At 37.0% G+C, this 19446-nt stretch overlaps 2 protein-coding genes across 8 annotated transcripts in view; one reads left to right on the top strand and one right to left on the bottom strand.

Annotated features, from left to right (window-relative positions):
* The window catches only part of celf4 (CUGBP, Elav-like family member 4), a 123175-nt gene extending 115238 nt beyond the window's left edge, over nucleotides 1-7937 (top strand). For 3 of the 4 annotated variants that reach the window (XM_086086432.1, XM_086086434.1, XM_086086433.1), the window contains exons 12-14: nucleotides 893-1036; nucleotides 3172-3366; nucleotides 7589-7937. In XM_086086432.1, the coding sequence (XP_085942558.1) occupies nucleotides 893-1036; nucleotides 3172-3299 (272 nt within the window). In that variant the 3' untranslated portion in view covers nucleotides 3300-3366; nucleotides 7589-7937. The remainder of the gene's footprint in view (nucleotides 1-892; nucleotides 1037-3171; nucleotides 3367-7588) is intronic. The other variant, XM_086086435.1, reaches the window with a different exon arrangement.
* Nucleotides 7938-14529: 6592 nt separating this feature from the next.
* The window catches only part of kiaa1328 (KIAA1328 ortholog), a 34678-nt gene continuing 29761 nt past the window's right edge, over nucleotides 14530-19446 (bottom strand). For 3 of the 4 annotated variants that reach the window (XM_086087769.1, XM_086087771.1, XM_086087772.1), the window contains one exon: nucleotides 14530-14844. In XM_086087769.1, coding sequence (XP_085943895.1) covers nucleotides 14616-14844 — 229 coding nt within the window. In that variant the 3' untranslated portion in view covers nucleotides 14530-14615. The remainder of the gene's footprint in view (nucleotides 14845-19446) is intronic. The other variant, XR_015096354.1, reaches the window with a different exon arrangement.

Consider the following 19446-nt stretch of genomic DNA (forward strand, 5'->3'; position numbering starts at 1 on the left):
CGTCTCAGTCATTTTGGGGTTTGTTGTCACATATGCAAAGAATGGGCCAATGAAAAATGCACCTCTGATAACTCTGTCTACGTATGCCAGAATTGTTCTTCTGATGATGAGTCTGAAGAGTCAGGAAATTAGTTTGCCAGATTGTGTTTCATAGTTTAAAAATTGATTTTCCAGTTGTTGGAACTACCGTATGCCCACGTCAGGACTGGTTTAAGTTTCATGATGAACCATCCATCCATCTATCCAAATGAAATGCTTTATTGAAAAAAAATATATATATATTAAATTTAATCTCAAATTTCCAGTTTAAGGGAAGCAAAACGGACATTTGACGCTAAGAGCTATAACATATCAGCAGTTCCTAAGGACTCTAATCTATTCAATATTGTATTTATGTTAAAGTTTGTTCAATGACTGTGGTACATTTTTAAGATCAATGATAAACAATTTATCTGGCTGTAAAAAACAAAACAAAATAAAAAACAGGAGAATAAGGATAATTTTGTCCTTGTTTTATTAGTTGCAAAATCCAGTGTGACATCTTACCCCATATAGTGTGACAACTTACTCGTTAGTGGGACAACATGTCACATGTTCACTCACTCTATTTGATGGCTTAGAACTCTGCACTGACACAAGGTATGAAAATGACATGAATACAAAAAATATGCCTAAGACTTTGGTCTTTCATCTGGTATACATTTTGTTTATATAGGATGTATTGATTCCAAGAAATATATAAAAGTATAAAAAAGTGATACAACTAGCCCTGGTCTCCCAACCTAAGGAAGCGTCCAGTACAGTATATCATTCTCATGACCTGTTTTGCCGCCCTCTCTCACTGTTTGCGTCTCCCGACGTTTCTCTGTCTGTCTCTGTGTCCCATGCACAGGTCCAGAAGGTTGCAACCTGTTCATCTACCACCTCCCTCAGGAGTTTGGGGATGGCGAACTGATGCAGATGTTCCTGCCATTCGGTAATGTCATCTCCTCCAAAGTGTTTGTGGATCGAGCGACAAACCAAAGTAAATGCTTTGGTGGGTAAAAATTAACAGAACCAGAAGATTATTGATTATTTATTCTGATTATTCTTTTTTACTAATCACCTTCTTTACTGCAGCCCCTTGCTAACCTCCCAGCACCTCCCTGTTTCGAACCAAATGAAAAAAGAGAGATTTATGTAGAGTTGTGCAACTAAATTGTGACTGATTTGATGACTTGACATTTCTATCTGAAATTAAATTATTCAAATCTGGCTTGCTTTGTGAAGGACGGCGAATGCAACTTTCGACTTCTATCTTAAAATAAAATTGGACAGTAACTCTCCAGTAACCTTTGAATGAACACATCAGTGCCTAATGAGCATACATCCTCGTTCGGTACACTCTAATGACATCCAGTACAAAAATGCTGTCAAACTTTCTGCCTTGACAAAGAGAATAATGTTCAGTTTTTACAAGTAGTCATTTTTCATGTTTATTTTTTATTGTTGTGGTTTGCAGTGGTGAAGAACTACACTGCATCAAGCTGGGTGTTTCTAATATTTAGTTACTTGATAGGATAAAAATTAGGGGTGTCAAAGTTAGTGTGTTAATTTTGAGGTTATTTAATTTTTTTAATGCGCGGTTAATGGAAAGCATGTACTGGGGGAATTCCAGTCGCAACACAGCAGACACGCCCACGTCAAAATTTAGCAGTAATGAATACATTTAATAATAATGCATATATTTGTGGAGACTGGGGTCAATTTGTATTTTACAATTTAAAAAATGTGCAGAATTTCACTAATTACTTCCGGTTAAAGATTAGATAGCTCTTAATATGGAAAAAAAAATGCCCTGAGCTGTCACCAACGTCTTACAGGTGCAATTATGCCATCTAGTGGCAGAAAAATGACCTCAACACAAACCAATATTGCACTTGTTTTTTACAGTACAGTACATGTTTTTAGTTTGAACTCAATGTTATGAATTATTATGAAATTACTGTATCAATGACTAAAAGATGCAGCCATATTTCTATAAGTTTAGCATTTTTCCCAATTTTTATGTTAATAAGAGTATGAAAACTAAAAAATATATATTTTATTGTACATATTGTACATTTAGAACAGATATCAAATTTGCGATTAAGCGCGAGTTTACTATTGAAGTCATGCGATTAATTGCAATCAAAAATGTTAATCGCCTGACACCCCCAATAAAAATACTAGAGCATTATTGCCTTTTCAAAGGAAAAATGTTTGATAAAGCTCTTGGACTGGTTCTCATTAAGATTGTATGGGTGTACCTAATGAAGTGTCCAGTGTGCGGATTGCAAAAATGAACATGCAGCTTGAATTTGAAATGTGGAAGCCAAAAACAATTACATTGAACTACAGCACAACTGAGTCAATATTTTTGGTTTTATTGTAAACCCCATCATTTCATATTGTGATTTTGGTTGCATGCTACTCTTATTTTTGTGATCCTGTTGTTGTTTTTGTTGTTGTTCAAATATGATTGTAATATATTTTACTCCTTGTATCATTATGGGAAACTTGTGTTGATTTGTAACATTTAAAGATTACTTCCTACAGCTACTATTCAATTAACTCATTTGCTCCCAAAAACGTATAAATACGTTGTATTTTAAATATTACCAGTGTCCCCAAAAAGTTTTTTTTTTTATGCTCGAGCGTGCAGAAGGCTTTGATGCAGCCTCTGAACTGAAGAAAATGCTTGCAGCAATGGTAGTTATTATAAAAACGGCCATCAGGTGGCAGCAGAGTATAAGAGCTCAACGAGGGCCATGTTGCAAAGAGATATGTTCCCCACAGTTTTAAACAGATTTGTGAATAATGATGAAACTTAGCTATATGCTAATGCTAATTGCTGTAAAACGGAAACAGGTAGAAATATACTTTTTTTTCTGATGAAAGAAGAGACTCTAATCTTTCTTTTGGTAGGTTCCATGTTTTTATAACAATAGAACACAATATTCTGTGGGCCTTGCGAAATCAGTCAAAACCAGTAAAACAGCTGGGAGCGAAGGGAGTTTTTTCAAAGAAAATGGCTGGGAGTGAATGAGTTAAAGTGCTTCATCAATGAATCTCGTACTCACACTTTTGTAAGCATTCCTCATTTAACTTGACACTAACCTGTGCTCCTCTCTGTATTTACGCTCTCACCAGGCTTTGTAAGCTTCGATAACCCAGGCAGTGCCCAAGCTGCCATCCAGTCAATGAACGGCTTCCAGATCGGCATGAAAAGACTCAAGGTGCAGCTGAAGAGGCCAAAGGATGCAAACCGCCCCTACTAGCCCCGGCCCCAGCCAGCCGCTGCCATTCATGGTGGCCGGGGTAGCTGTCGCACACAGGGGAAGACAGGTCAGACCTTGAGCTCACATTTGTACTCACGCTAGTCTGATGGGTGATTAACCGAGCCGTTGCATACACACGCTGACGCACATCGTATTGACGGATGCTGAAATGGCAAGGCCATTTATGAAAGTGCCTGATGTGGTTTCACTAACCTTTTAGAAATGTCATAAAACATTTGCAGATGCCTAATAAAAAGTGGATCATCTGCAAATTGCTTGTAAAGAACAGTGATGTAGCATCACTGAGAGTTCAAGCAGCCGTTTTTAAATGTTAATTTCACCATCGTCGTTTGGACTGATGACTGTGTAAACTACAGTAATCCCCTGATAAGCTACATCTGGCAGCTGTATCCGTACGTGAAAAAGAAACACGCATCGTACACTATGTGGACAAAAATATCGAGACACGTCCTTTCTTTCAATCAGAAGTTGAACTACACTAATCAGTTCCTCCTAATATTTAAATTATTGCACTTACCAAGTCATGTTTTACATGTTTTGTGCTTTTTGGTCCTTTTATGGTTCCACCATCATGACTGCAACAGTGCAAATATCCTAAATTTAGAGTTATAGTTTTCGAGACCGGTCTCAAGACCACTTTTTAAGGAACTCGGTCTCATCTCGGAATCAAAGGCATGTCTTGACTTGGTCTCGGACAGGGTGGACTCGGGATTTTTGACGAAGACCAGTCAAGACCAGGCTAATACTAATGTGATCAGAAGTGAAACAAGAAATGTTATTACATTTGAGATTTGTTTCATTGTTTTTTTTCCAAAATAATTCGTTTTTGTTGAATGTTGTTGTTTTTGTTTGAATTTGTTTTTGATTCAAACGTAATGGGAAAAAAAGATACTGTTCGTTCTGTTCTGTTTTTTTCTCTGATATATACGCCATCTTGGTCTTGTCTCGGTCTCAATACGCTCTAGTCTCAATAATGTCTTGGTCTTGGTTGGTGTCGTCTTGACTACACTACCTGAAGGCAACAATGTCGAAAGAGCAAATACCTTATAGCCAAATAATCTTACTACTTGTATTGCAATTTTTCATCCACATGCATTATGAACTGTACTGTAAATTAAAAATGTTAGTTGCTAAGTGTGTACATAATAATAATAATAATAATAATAATAATAATAATAATAATAATAATAATAATAATAATAAAAACAGAAGAAAAACAAAAGCCTTACCACCAATGACTTTATGAACAGTGGGCAGTGGTGACTCAATTAGAGAAGAAAATTGGCCGTTAAAAACGAATGCCGAATCCAAATTTAGGGATTTGAGTCTTAACGGGTCACATAAAAACCATAACGTCAGCCAGTGCGAAGCTTACAGTGTCATTTCTCCCTTCCCTCTCCTCTCTCACACTTTTGTTTACTCACTTTTGGCCTCTCATACTGTCCTAGCAAGCGACACGAAATACGAAAACACCAAGGTTAGATTAGCACTAGCTCGCAGTTGATTAAAAAAAATGGGGATTTTTTTTCAAAAAAAGGAATATAAGGCTTGGTAAAGAGCTTTGGACAACATACAGTGGATATAAAGTACTATATACAGTAATTGCACTGCATCTGCCAATATGATCCACTTGGCTTTTTAATTTTTTGGACTATGACGTGCTTTTTGGAAAAAGCACAATTCAATTAGTAACCAATTCTAGTTCATTTGGGACTCACTGAATAGAACTAATAAACTAATAGCCAATGTGCATTTTGGGTGCGAGTCCAAGCTCTAATGAACAGTGAATGAGGTCACCTGAATAACCTCACATCTCACTAGTGTACCACAAGCCAGTAAGCTTGATGGGATACTTGACTCATTGAGCCATTTTCAGCAGTAAAAAGTTAATATTTTGTCTATGATTAATATGATAACTTCAATATTTTTCACATACAATTAATACCTTTAAAAACATTTTTTTCCACTTGCTGTTGACTGAAGATGACATCATCTGTGCTGATGAAGTAGGTAACGACCAATCATGGCTCAGTTTACTGACCAAACCCGGAAAACAAGTGAGCCATGATTGGCCATTACTGGCTGTGTCATTTTTATGTTAGCAAACAATGCTTTTTGACATTTGGTGCAACAATATTACAAAGAGTGACCCAGTGTGTTCCACTGTAGGTAACAGATAGTAGGTAAATGATTAAGCATGTTGTAGAGAAAGAATTGCCTCCAAAGAAAGAGGCATTTATTACTTGGAAGGCGAGTAATTGTGCCGTTCCTCTTTGTCTCCTCCCTTCATCTGCATGATGGAGAGTTCAGACTGTGTCGTGGTTCATTCACTGCTGATGACTTAATTCAAGGGCAACTTATCACCCACTCACAAACTAACTGATCCATATAAAGACCGTGTGCCGAGGCAAAGCACTGCAGGAAAAATATGGCAAATTCAAATGAATGTGTCACCATTCCTTCCCATACACGAAAATATTCCACGGCTCAAACAGTTTATAATGAAGTTGACATTTCAACACATTAAGGTTTTTGTCACTCTCAGTTTTACTATGACTATGTCCAAATGGTCAAATGCATTGTTTTTTTAGGACTTCAAAACTAAAGCAAAAACAATCTCGAGTATAATTTGCTTTTCAAGATCATATAAAACATTATGAACTAGGAATATAATTCTTGTTAAGGGTTCACAGTTTTTTGGAATGGTAAGATACTTGAAGGATGTTCATATTTTTTGGACCACAGTGGCTTTTACTTAAACGGCAGGAAAGAAGTAATTTATTTTAAGCACGAGCACAGCACACTGTGTACCTTTGCTAATGGGAGAACCAAGAATGTTGTTTTGCTTTAGCTTTGTTTTTGCTAATGCTAAGCTCGCTAATGCTACACATCATGTAGCTATATCCTCGCATTTGCTAAACTCGCTAATGCTATGCTAGTAGCATCGCCCTTGTTGATGCTATTTTTGATAATCCTACGCTAGTAGCTTTGTCGTCGCTAATGCTATGCTCGCTAATACTAATCTAGTACGCTCGCTAATGCTAAGCTAGTTCATCTAAGATAAGAAGGTATGAGAGGCAGCCAGCGCCCACTTTTATAAATTTACTTTCGTTTGTTACAGAAAGGCCAACACACACACATACACTAACTACAAAGGGGTTACGCAGCATATGTCACCTTCGCCCAGGTGCAATCCCCACCTCTCTGACGATATGCAGTGACGCATCCTGACTCGAAAGGAATTATGAGCCGTGAAGCACTCAGGCTCTCGCCATAGATCCTCCAATATCGGCAAACCTATACACAGTATTCAGTTTAGCTTCCACAAGCGCTTTGTCTGACGGGAGAAAATGGTAAACTTTATGTGAGGGTTAGTTATATATTCTACAAATGATGGTTTACTTAAATGAGCAGCGACGCTGAAGTTGGCTCTACCGTTGCGCTCCCGTCTATCAGCCTATATTATCAAAACCTAAACCGCAATTGCATTTTCTGGCCTTAAGATGGCATTGTTTTCACAGTTTTGCATTTTTGAAGATGCTGGTTTCCTCGTTGCCTAGAGTCTTAAACAACACCTATTTTTACCTGCTCTCTTTTCCACACAATCAAAATGGCATGGAGTTTCTCACCTGTTTCACACTCAACACTACTCCAGTTTTCAAATAAATCAAACTTGTATCTAAATATTCGAGTGTTCTTCTTTTTTTGTTATTGACATGCTAAACTGTGGGTACAGATTAGTAAACTGTGGGAACAGATTACTAAACTGTGGGGACAGATTACTAAACTGTGGGGACAGATTACTAAACTGTGGGGACAGATTACTAAACTGTGGGAACAGATTCCTGGTAGTAAACTATGGGTACAGATTTGTAAACTGTGCGAACAGATTAGTAAACTGTGGGTACAGATTAGCACCGAAAGAAAACAAAAAAAATCATACCCTGGCACCAGAGGGGCTCCATAAATTCGTGCACAGCCTTAGGTACTTTTATTTGGTATTGGTATCGGTGACTACTTAAGAGTTGAGAACTCGTACTGGGATAGGTCTGGAAAAAAGTAACATAGAACATCTATAGTTCCTTTTATTCTTGAAAATTATCAATAGTGTGTGACACAGTATTAAGATAAGAATTAAGACCAGACTACATCTTTGAGCACAAGTTATTCTCAAGGCAGGGTAATATTTATAATAGATCATTATTATATTAGGGCGAAGCTCAACAAACTTTATTGATGTAAAATGTTCTGTCTATTGTGTTTTCCAGGTTTTGTAGAGCTGAATTATATGTTGATTATTTGCTACCCGCTGTAGAATGCAAACTCAACATGTGGAACACTGAGGCTGCTTCACAAGGAGAGGACATCGAGGCAGCGAGAGTCAGAATCATGGAAAATTCCTTTTGGATGTACGAAAAACTTTGGAACTCAGTGAGAATTTGTACCACCTCGGTTTGCCCCTGGACCTTTTCTTCTGCACACAACAGCATACACACAGACACACAAACAAACACATCCTTCCACTCAGAACCCTGCTTGAATGACAGCTACCTTTTTTGGACCACAGTGACTTTTACTTGAACAATGGCGGGAAAGAAGTAAAAGACATCAAACACTTTCAGTGACCAACCCCGATGAACTCTTAAAGGGAACAACGGCTGTCAAAGTCTAACAAGAACAATATAAACTTTTTAAAAACTGAATAGCGGATTGCTGAAGGAGATATTTTTGGTCTGGTTTGAGTTTGACACACAAAGGAACAAATTCCGGAAAAGAGACTGTAAGTATGATATTATCAGGACAAAAATTGGCTTGGATTTGGGATGACGTGTCTTTAGCTTCGGAGTGCCTGTCCGTTTCCAGGGGATACCATTGCCAAGGAGAACCATAGCAACGGTCTCCAGGGAGTCTTACCTGTCATTCCTTAGTTGTTTTAGGGACCAAAAGACCAAACGTTTTTATTGCTGAGGACTTGTAGCTCTAATATACTTGGACCACTGCATCTCTTTCAGCCAACTGGCTCAAGAGTTGTACTAAATAAAAAAAAAAGTGTACATTTCCAATATACAGTATATACATACAACGTGTGTATATACATACAGTATATATTGCCAATATGCTTTTGAAATACAGGCAAAACTATTTCAGACGACCATTGTTAGTTTACAATCACTCCAAAATGTTTTTGTTTTTTTTGTTCTTCTTGATTTGTCTTGGGAGGGACGGAGAGTGCATGGGAGGGGCTGCTCCGCATCACAGCCTTATCTTTTTTAACTTAACATCCTAACCTCATTGATAGAGTAACATCATTATCTATATGAACTTGTTTATATTTGCAGTACATATACAGTATACGTATATCGAGCATTCAAGAAAATGTATTCATATATACAGCATATATGGATAAACTGATATTAATCGCAAACAAATACATATGTACTTATATGCACATATTTGATATATGTGTGTCTGTATATAGAACAGCTACTGACTATGTTGAGCTGTAATTTTTATTTATTTTGGGGAGTGTGGGTGGTGGTGGTGGGGGGGGGGGGGGGGGGGTTAGCTGGAGTTTAAAACTTTGCTCTGCTTGGGATGATTCGCAAATATGGCAGCTCCCAAAAAGTGCAGGCATTCCTTTTTCTGATATGCTGACAGGCAGTATACGGCACTGCTAACGGATACATGTGTGTCAATGCACACGATACTGTACATATTGTCTGAAAATGCAAAAAGCCACATCTCAGTAGCAGGCTTCAAGAAAAATCAGGCTCACGTATTTTAGAGGAAAAGGACAATTATCTTCGACTCTATTCCAAACATATCTTTTATGCTTTGCACGCGCACACACGCACACACACACACACACACACACACACACACACACACACACACACACACTTGTCTTTGAAACTTGAACCAAAATGAATACGTCTCACAACCCTTGCTCTCTCCCGCATTCGGTAAAAAGTGCATGTAGCGAATGGGCTGTCACCATGTTAAGGTGTGCCTTGTCACCTGCAGTCTGCCATCCAACACTGTGCTCTTGCTAAAATTCAAATAATAATACATTTAAAAAAAATCTCTCTCACAAACACACACAAACCTCTGCAAGCAACCAGCGCACTATTATGATGTCAAAACTACAACCGGATCCATATCAGTTCTCAGCTGTGTAGTGAAAGTTCAATGCATGTCCACACTTAATCCATCCATGTCTTTGAGCTTTTCAAATATACGTATACTCACACATTATGCTTCCGATAAAAGTGGGCATTAACAAACCTGCGAGCACAGCTACCTACTAAACTATCAAAGCTGCAGGAAAGGCGACTGTGACGAAGTCAAAATTAGGCTTAATGTGAGTTTGTAGGCAATAATTGGCTTCCAGTAGTTCATCAGTGATATCTCTTGGCATGAAGCATATCTTTTAGAGCAGGGGTCTCCAACAGATTGGTCTCAAACAATATTTGGACCATTCAATCAATTCACATCCATTCTGCTGGGGTTTACCAAGATGGACGGAAGATATTAATGTCAGTGAAAAGAAGAAAAAAAAGGATGGAAGGATTCTGAATTTATTCACAGAATTGTGACTTTAAAGTCAGAATTCTGACTTTAATCTCAGAATTCTGACTTTAAAGTGAGAATAATAGTAGCACTAATAAAGTCAGAATTTTGAGATTAAAGTCAGAATTCTGACTTTAAAGTCAGAATTCTGAGAATAGTCAGAATTCTGAATTTAAAGTGACAATTGTCACTTAAAACTCACCTAATCCTCTTCCGTAAAAATGACAATTCTTAGAGCCAAATGATCTAATCAAAAATGTCATTATAGATTCAGTATTTAGGAATACACGGTTAAAGTTATGATTTATGTTTGATAAATAATGAGGCCAGTGTCACAGTGTACAACTGCTGCATTTTCGCATAAAGGTAAAAATAATCACCAAACATCCTCCATTGATTTAATCAGTCAAGCCCTACTTTTTATTTTACTTGAGAAGCAGCTCACAAAGTGAAAAAGGTTGGAGACCCCTGCTTGGGAAAATGCCGCCTTATGGTCCAAATCCTCAAGTAATTCAATAAAAATAAATAAATAAATAAGAATGGTAAAGTGTAGCAATAAGTGTGTGGTGCAAAACAAAAACAAAAACCGTTTATCCATCATAGTGACTGCACCACTAAAGTAGTTTTCGTATTACTTTGGAATACAATTAAAAGTAATGGCAAAATATACAGTACGTACAAAAGGTCACCAGAGTTATTGGCCATGCAGCTGCTGAAGATTACTCAATGAATATTTATACATGTGAATTTTTATAAGGCTATGTGGCACTGGAAGACGATGCTTCCTGTCCGGTGTTGTTACTAGTTTTCCTATAAACGCTTCATTATTCCACATCACAAGAAATTCTATGATTGAATAACTGAAGTTTCACCTGCCAAAACCAGTGAGGCAAAAATATTCCGTATGACTTCCGAGGATGCCTGTGCACGGCTTGGATGCGCGAGCATGGCAACACTAACAGCTTCAACTCAATCAACTGAATGTGTGGTGAGCCCGCTTTGACTGCAATGCAAAAACAAGAAACAAAAAAGGGTTTTGACGTGAGCCACAGGTGGTAGAGTGCCAAGCACATCATCTTCATTCGCCCGCAACTGTAAGCTACAAGTTTACACCAGGAAAAAAAAGTAACGGTTTAAAACGACGCTAGACAGAGCAGAAGTCTGAATATAAATATATATATATAGATATGTAAACATAAACCGATGAATATACTGTAAATTGTTTCTTTTTTTGCTCTGTTCTCCTCTGTACATAGGTTTGCATATTTTATAGGACTTTTACTTCTATCTACAAGGACTGGATAAAGTACTTTAAATACTCGGAAAAAAATATATATATGAATGAAAACATGGTAATGCTCATTAAAACCAGGTACAAAAAAAAAAAGTTGCTAGGATACAGTGCGAAATGTAGGACCTGACCAAGGCATTTATCCAGAAAACAGTCAGGGAGAGCATTGATCTCAGTTAGAGCTTAGACACACGTTGACCTATTTTATAACAGAAATACTTTAATAGGTTCTATTCATTTCTGTATTTATTTACAAGTCATGTCTGAGATGATATGCATGCTTTCATGGCATTATTTTTCTATGAGTTGGTACGTGACCAAATAGTTTTTATATGACACGCATGGGCCACTGTTGTGGTCCGCAGATGATCATTGTTCCTGTCTTCAGGATCATGCCTTCAGCACTTCTTAGAAGATGGACAAAATGGCTCCTATTGACCAAGTGATGTCAAAGACAGATTTTAATATTTGTGTTGTATTGATTTACTTCTGTTTGTTTGTGCTGTTTGACTCAAGATCTGAGCTCTATTGTCGCCACTGAGGGGTCTTGCTTAAAAGTGCCACTTTGTATCATCGTCACATTACCTCTTCACGTGTCTCAAAAACAACTGATTGATTATTCTGTTTCTGATGAAAATTTGAACGCGATGCAGTCAGCTACTGTGTTTCAAAGCCTTATGTACATTTTTGTTTATAACTTATGGAAGATAGCTTGGTAGGTTTAAAGCTATGATGATTTTAGACTACTTATTATACTTATGCAGTATATTGTATATAATAGTAATGTGCATATCAAACCTGGTTTCCATCTTATCAGAGTAAAAAAAATTGAGAATCAGAAATAAGTATAATAGATTCCTTTTGAAAACGCAAATTAATTGAAAGATGGGATCTCATGGGTTTGATTTGATTTGTAATTCTACTTTAGTGCTCCCTCATAACTGTACAATCAGACGTTTGCCTTGGGGTCAAAGTGAGGTTCTGCAATGTAAAGAGTGAAATTCTTAATAAACAAACAAACAAAATCAGTGATATACCATTTTGGTCATTTGGTCAAAAAAAAAAAAAAAAAAAAACTTCACTCCCCTCCTTCCATTTTCTGCATCTTGCTTTGTATTGTTGGCGGAGCTCTGATCTTGTTCAACTGTGTTTTACCAAGAGCAAAAGTCGATGAAATCTGCACTATCCCATCAAAACAAAACTGATTTACTGTCAATTTATGTGCTGTGATTAATGCTTTTTTAAAATTATTATTATACTAAACTCTACAGTGACTGGAAAGGCATCATGTGGTTTCAAAGTTACTATGGTGATGTACTTCCCAATTTCAGCACATATGGAGGGTGGGGAAATGAATGTTGCATAATTAAGCTTTGCCAGGTTCCTGAAGAACTAGCTTCTGATAGGCCAATGCGCTTTAGGCTCCTGCCCCTGACTCTCAAGAAAGACTGCACCAATTTCTTGTTCCCTTGACTCCTTTTTTGTAATTTTAAAATGAATGATGCGTTTCAGCTTAGGCCAATAATAAAGCACAGTCTAGAATAAAATGTCCTGTGTGGCGTCATGATTATTGGGTAAAAAGTATACAAAAGTTTGTTGGCTCAAGGAGCTATTGAGTGTGATTCACAAGTATTCAACAGTTCATTTAAAGATTGTTACAGCCTTAATCAATATTAGGAATGAGTGAGTACTGATTTCAATTGTCAGTATTGAGCTGATAACCAGCCTCATTTCAAGGTATCAATACTCGTGACGGTGGTCGATACCAGTATCGGCTGCCGTCTTGTGGCCAATCAGGAACTAGAAATTACAAGGACAGAAAACTGACATTCATTTCGTGAAATTTTAAGGGCAAATTCTATATTGTGATTTAAAGGTTTTTCTTTAAAATTATCGGTCTTTTTCTTTTTTTCTTTTGGAGGGGGGTTATGCATCAAGGGTGCGTACTAATCTGTATCAGTCTGGGGAAAAAAAGTGGTATTGAACATTCCAAATCAATATACAGTGGGGCATTAAAATTAGTGTTGTTCCGATACGTTTTTTTGGCCCCCCGATACCGATTCCAATACAAAGCTTTGCAGTATCAGCGGATGCCGATACCATATCGATACCTAAGTCGTTTTTTTTCTCAACATGAAAAAGCTGTCCTGCCATTGGCTCAGAGCATTCAAGGGCCAATAGGATATCTTAGCTCGGCATGCAGTGAACATGTCACACATCAGTGAATGTCGTGCATGAGCAAGACAAAAGATGATGCATCCAAAATCCTATATTAGCATCAGAATGAATGGCATCGGCATGTTACTTGTTAGTACTCACTTACTTACTTGCTTAGTATCGGGGCCTCTGCCGGTACCGGTATCGGAACAACACTACTTGAAATAAGAGTTTAATTTGTTGCTCCCCATTGAGATGACTGAAAATGTAATTAATCCATTCCAGCCTCCTCCGAAAAAAAACCTTACATTTTTGTTATGTGTTTATTAACGAAAACACGGTTTACATTTATAAAACATTTAGTATTAAGTTAACATAACTAAACAGAATTTAAAGTATTGAACCATTTATGCATTATGATTATTTAATTGTGTCTCCACCTGGTGCATGTGACTTGGCCACCGGGGGCAGTATAATAGTTATGAATAAACACACAAAGACGACTGTCACAACTAACTACTGTAAGTGACTCAGTAAATTGTAATATTAGACGTTAGCAGATGATGAAATAAATGATTACATTGTTTGCCTACCTCTGCTGATGGACAATTTGTGTTCAAATATGTTTTAAAAACAGCAACTGGCAATGCTATTTGCTAGCTCTTACATAGTGTTTTGTAAAGTATGCTAGCATTAACATAGCATAAACAAAAAGGGTGTGGTTGTTGTTTTTTAGATGAACAATTACATTTTTTGCTCCCAAATCAAAGCAACAAAATCTCAAGGCAGCACTATAATGTTACTTGGTAGGTCATTGAGCCATTTTCAGTAGCAAAAAGTTAATATTTTGTCCAGAATGAATTTGGTAACTTGCTGTCGACTGAAGATGACATCACCTGAGGAAGAAGGTAACAATCAATCATGGCTCAGTTTGCTAACCAAACCCAGAAAACAGGTGATCCATGGTCGTTACCTACTTCCTCAGCACAGGTGATGTCCATCTTCAGTCGACAGCAAATAGGAAAATTTTGTTTTTAAAGTTATAAATTGTACAAGAAAAATAATAAAGTTATCAAATTAATTCTGGACCAAATGTTAACTTTTTACTGCTGAAAATGGCTCAATGAGTCAAGTATCCCTTTAAGAAAAAAAAATCAATACTACAAGCGTATCTTATGAATAGTTTATTTGTATTGAAAATATGACTTCACTCCAAAACATACTGATCTCTAATTTAAAAAAAATCAATTTAAGACAACTAAGTTTCACAATTCTTGTCAGCAAATAAAGAAAATATCTTCCAATATTTGGCTTTCTTCCAAGTCCTGCAGGCAATTCAGACGATAAGGCATCACAGGGGTACGCAGACTTGTGCAGATTGGTTTGGGTGTCGTCAGGACCGGTCCACGTTGTGATGATTTGAGCCTCCAGGATGATGGTTTGCGTTGCTCATGTGCCGCAACGGGACTAAAGTTATCCAATAAATCAACCGCAGAGAAGTCAAACCTGGGGCGAAAAAAATGTTGCTGTTGTTTAATTCACTTTCTTTCTTCAGTGCCATTTCATGGGCACGGCTTGATTTTAAACAGAGCCCGTCATGTTCCAGTTGACTGTGGCATGGTTGCACTAACAACAAGAAACAAACTGACAGACCCGAAGCTCAAACTTAAGCAAAATGTGAGTGAAGTGACGTACTTGCACCAGAAATCACGTGGCCAGCTTGTACATGGAGTGTGTGCTGCTTGTTAACACCATTAATATAAAAGGAAATTACTATATTGCTTGCTGAATTACGGACTGATCCCTAACAAGCAGCTTTAACAAGCCAAAACCACTGGTGTGCTCCAACAGTTGTACACAATTTCTTGTAAGTATGAGAGGGACAAAGAGCAAGAGAACCTGCTGCCTGGAATAGAAATGAGGGAATGTGCAGTGAAATAAATAAAGCAAAACAAAGAAGATTAGGCTAATAGAGATTCAATCCCTCAGTCTGTCTGGCTTGATAAATTATTCAACGTATACACACTGGAAGGACAACCGTTCCAAATACAAAACATGAATTCTTCAAAGCATGCTCCACTGAAGTTGCTAACATAATTCTCAGCTCGTTTAAAGCTGCATCCATTTGCATCACATGCAGCGCTGCTCACAGCTCCCCTAGGTGAGGTCCACGTTTGGCATGCGCTTGTTCTGGCGTCCCCAAACACAAGCGCTGCGGATCATTTAGTACCGGGCCACAGAGAAAGGAGAAAACCTTTTTTCTTTTTTTTGCCATTTCATTTGCATTCATCCGTAGACAAAATTAACACGTCATTCCCGCACTTCACCTTTCTGTGTTGCATTTTAGCAAGCGTCCACGTCCCTCGCCTGGAAGTGGAACTGATTCGGGTTTGACAACTTTGACAAGAGTGATATTAATAAAAAAATAACAGTAGAGATATGCAGAAAAAGAGACGCCATGAGGAGCGATTTGTTGACAATTCTGTTCCACCAAGAACCATTAACATCGTGACTCAACAAGCACCATAACAGCGATAAACAAGAGATACCGGTAATTCGTCATAGCGACACACTCGCCTAGTGTAATTAATAGCGGCAACAATTGTATTTCTCTTATTTCACAAGTGCTGAACATGTGAAAAGTGTTGAAAGAAATATCCAGTCTTGGCAAATCACAATGACGGAGATGATGGAGTTGAGGTCTGTCGGTAGAACTGAAAGAATTGTATGTGAATGATGCAAGACGAGGGCAGTTTTCTGACGTAAATCAATAATTAAACATGTCTTTAAATGTGTAGAATTATAAACTGAATATAAATCACCCTTCTCTTAATTGAAAGTGTACAAAAGTATGTTTTTCAAAAAAATTAAGTGCAAGCTGATGATTTTGAGGAGGAAATGTAGTAGTTATGACAATGATTTTGGCCATGATATAATTAAGCTCTATATTTCATAGCATTAGCGATTTCTTTTATAGATATATTATTGATTATTTTAGCCCGCAACAATCATAAAAACTGGCTAGGACTGTCTACAAATTACCTATAGATGACATATGTGCCACAAATCACCATATATCCAGTGTTTATTTTATTGTTATTATGATTGCTGTAGAAACTGGCAGTGGTAGAACATACATCACCACTCCAAATTTAATGAATTTTTATTCTTATTATTAGCATTTGTGTAATGAATATTCACAAAAACAAATGAAAACACCCTATGTAGCCTGGACATCATTTTAATTCCTTGTATAAAATATAATAATAATAATAATAATAATAATATAAAAAAAATTAAATCCAAATTATTTGATCAAAAACAATATTTTTAAAAAGTAGTGAAAATAGTTTTGCCTGGTAACGAGTTACTTTTATTATGAAGTAATTCAATGACTAACTCAGTTACTTTTTAAGCAAGTAATGAGTAACTATAACAAAATAATTTTTTTAAATAATGTTCCCAACACTGGTAATTAATCACAATTTCCATAATTAACATGATTAATCAAATTAATCACACGTTATATCGGTTCTAGATATAACGTTATATCTGTTCTAGATCTAACTTTTCACACACTTGTTAATTAACATAAAAGTGGACATATATGCTTACCAAATACAAATGGAAACCCGAACTATTGTCCATGAGTAAATCCAATCCAATCTATCAGCAATGTTATTCGAGTGCCGAGTGTTAGTTTTGACGTTTGAGATTTAATTAATCTAATTGAATCGACTTGTCTTCTTTACTATGGTTGAAAACAGAATCAGTAAAGGTTAATTAATACATACATTTGATTTAATAATAAAACTAACTTAACAAAAAGCAAGTTGTACTGTTTTAATTTAAATTATCAGCAGCATTATTTTTTGTTTGCACTATATTGCACCAAGGATTTTGACTAGATTTGCACAATAAATGGTGTCACGTTTATATTTGTTTTATCGTTGTTATTTGTTTTATGAATTTAGCTTCCCTCTATAACTAAGGTCAATTTGTGCTCCTACTCATTTGTGAAGGCCATTTCCTGACTTGGTTAGGAAGGACCCAAAAAGCCTTGAAACTTTTTCTTGAAAATTGAACTAAAGTGTGAACATGTTTGAGTTCAAGTGAAAGCTTACGAGGGTCAAGAATAACTATAAAAATAAATACATTCTAAAAAACACAGCGAGAGACTAAATTCATGTATTTCCCTCATTTGGTTTCCTGCCTGTCAACAGGCGCAGGAGAGAGTGAGCAAAAGTGAGAGTGACTGGCCAAGAGAGGGAGAGAAATTGAGAGCTGGAAAGCAAATGCAGCTTTGTGGATACAGAGAAAGGCAGAGAGGGAACATGGGGGAGGGACTTTGGCGAGGTTCCGTCTCGCGAAATGTGAGAATTTGCATTTTTATTTGTTGATTTATTTAACGGACAGGGCTCTCAAACAGCCATCCATCAACAAACGACATGCTGGTAATGAATAATGCAGCACTTAATGGCGGTCACAATCTATAACAAGGGGGGTGGGGGTACAGTTTGGTCAGAGTGGTGCGGGAGCGAGGGTGGGGCGAAAGGGTGGCATACGGCAGAAAAGAATGCCAGTAAAGATTCAATTGCATAGAGACTTTGTGACTTTACACTTTGAGGTGTAGTCAGATATTAATACGCTTCAAGGGACTTCCTGAAAATCTGTCATTGCAGTCTGCATTCTTGAAGAAGAAAAAAAAGAGAAAAGAATTAGCATGGGCAGGAACAGATGTTCTGTCAGTCAATGTAGTCAAAAAAACAGCACGTGTGTCTGTCCTGGCTGCTCAGCACAATTTGGCTAAACGACCACATCAATAATTCAGTTGATGGGTTGCAAAAATGTCCGTGTAGCTTTTGGTTTCTTTTGTGTTCACACAATAAAACACGAGATATGGCCCACTTTTCTTAGTGGTCACAAAAAAGTTATAAAAAAATAAAAATAAAAGACAAAAAAACAGTTTTTCTGTACAGCTGAGCAGAACAAAGCAGCAAATGATGCAACACAAATAGGCCCAAAATTGAGCAAAATTGCTGTTTGTGGACAACTAATTATTATATGGACAATTATCGCGCTCCAATGCACCAGCAAAAAAAGCCGAATGCACTGTAAAAACACGACTTTAGCACATTATCTTCATTTACACACTGAAAACGTGATGCTCTCAGAGACTAATGTTACGTTACTGCACACAAGCTGCAACAGAAAACAAAAACGAAAAATACAAGGCCATTTCGATTGAAACAGACTGAAGGGTGCTTGTTTGAATGTAATCAGGGTGTAGTTTAGTTTTATAGTTTCATTTAGGAATGGGCGAGTATTGATATCATGTATCGCCTTATTTCAATTAATTACGTGCAATTTTATGGAAAAAGCTATTTCTTTAAAATAATTTTGGGGGGATATTTTATATATCAAAGGTATTAGTGGTATACGTCATTAGTATCATTAACTACTTTGTACGTACGTGTATCTATATTTTGAAAAAAAGAGGTACTAAACATCTTTAATTTGATTATTCATTGGTTGGCTTCTTTTTGCATTTATATTAAAGTTTGCAATTGTACAAATGTTATTTAGAATGTTTTTTTTATGACAAAAGTTTGACCCTGGAACAGATTAATTAAATTTCCATTTATTTATTTTGGTGGTGAAATTGTTTCAAGACATGTAAAAATCTGAGGTTGGCCAGGTTATGAAAACTGATTGGGTTCAACCTTGGAGATTCCACTTTAAAAGGCAAAGATGTGAAAGAATTTCAGTCAAACACACACACACGCAGTGTTTCCCACACCATGTTAATACTTGGGCATGCCACCCAATAAATTGGCCACCATCCAAGTAGATTTCAAGAAAATGCAATAAAAATACATATTTAAAAAAGTGTCGCAAGCAGATATACCGCATATAACATTAGTTCGCAGTCGCTCACTTGTGGATCATGAGGTTTGAGGAGACGCAAGTAGCAGGGCTGAGATCACCCCGCATACCCCCCCATTGGAATCCACCCACCCGAGTCCACCCACCCAAGTAGATTTCAAATCTGTGGGAAACACTGAAAGGTCATCACTTGTTAGGTAATAACGCCCAAATATGTATATA

The sequence above is a fragment of the Leptonotus elevatus genome, chromosome 10, assembly GCF_054856555.1.
Source record: "Leptonotus elevatus isolate MCC_2025b chromosome 10, RoL_Lele_1.0, whole genome shotgun sequence".
NCBI classification, from domain to species: Eukaryota; Metazoa; Chordata; class Actinopteri; order Syngnathiformes; family Syngnathidae; genus Leptonotus; species Leptonotus elevatus.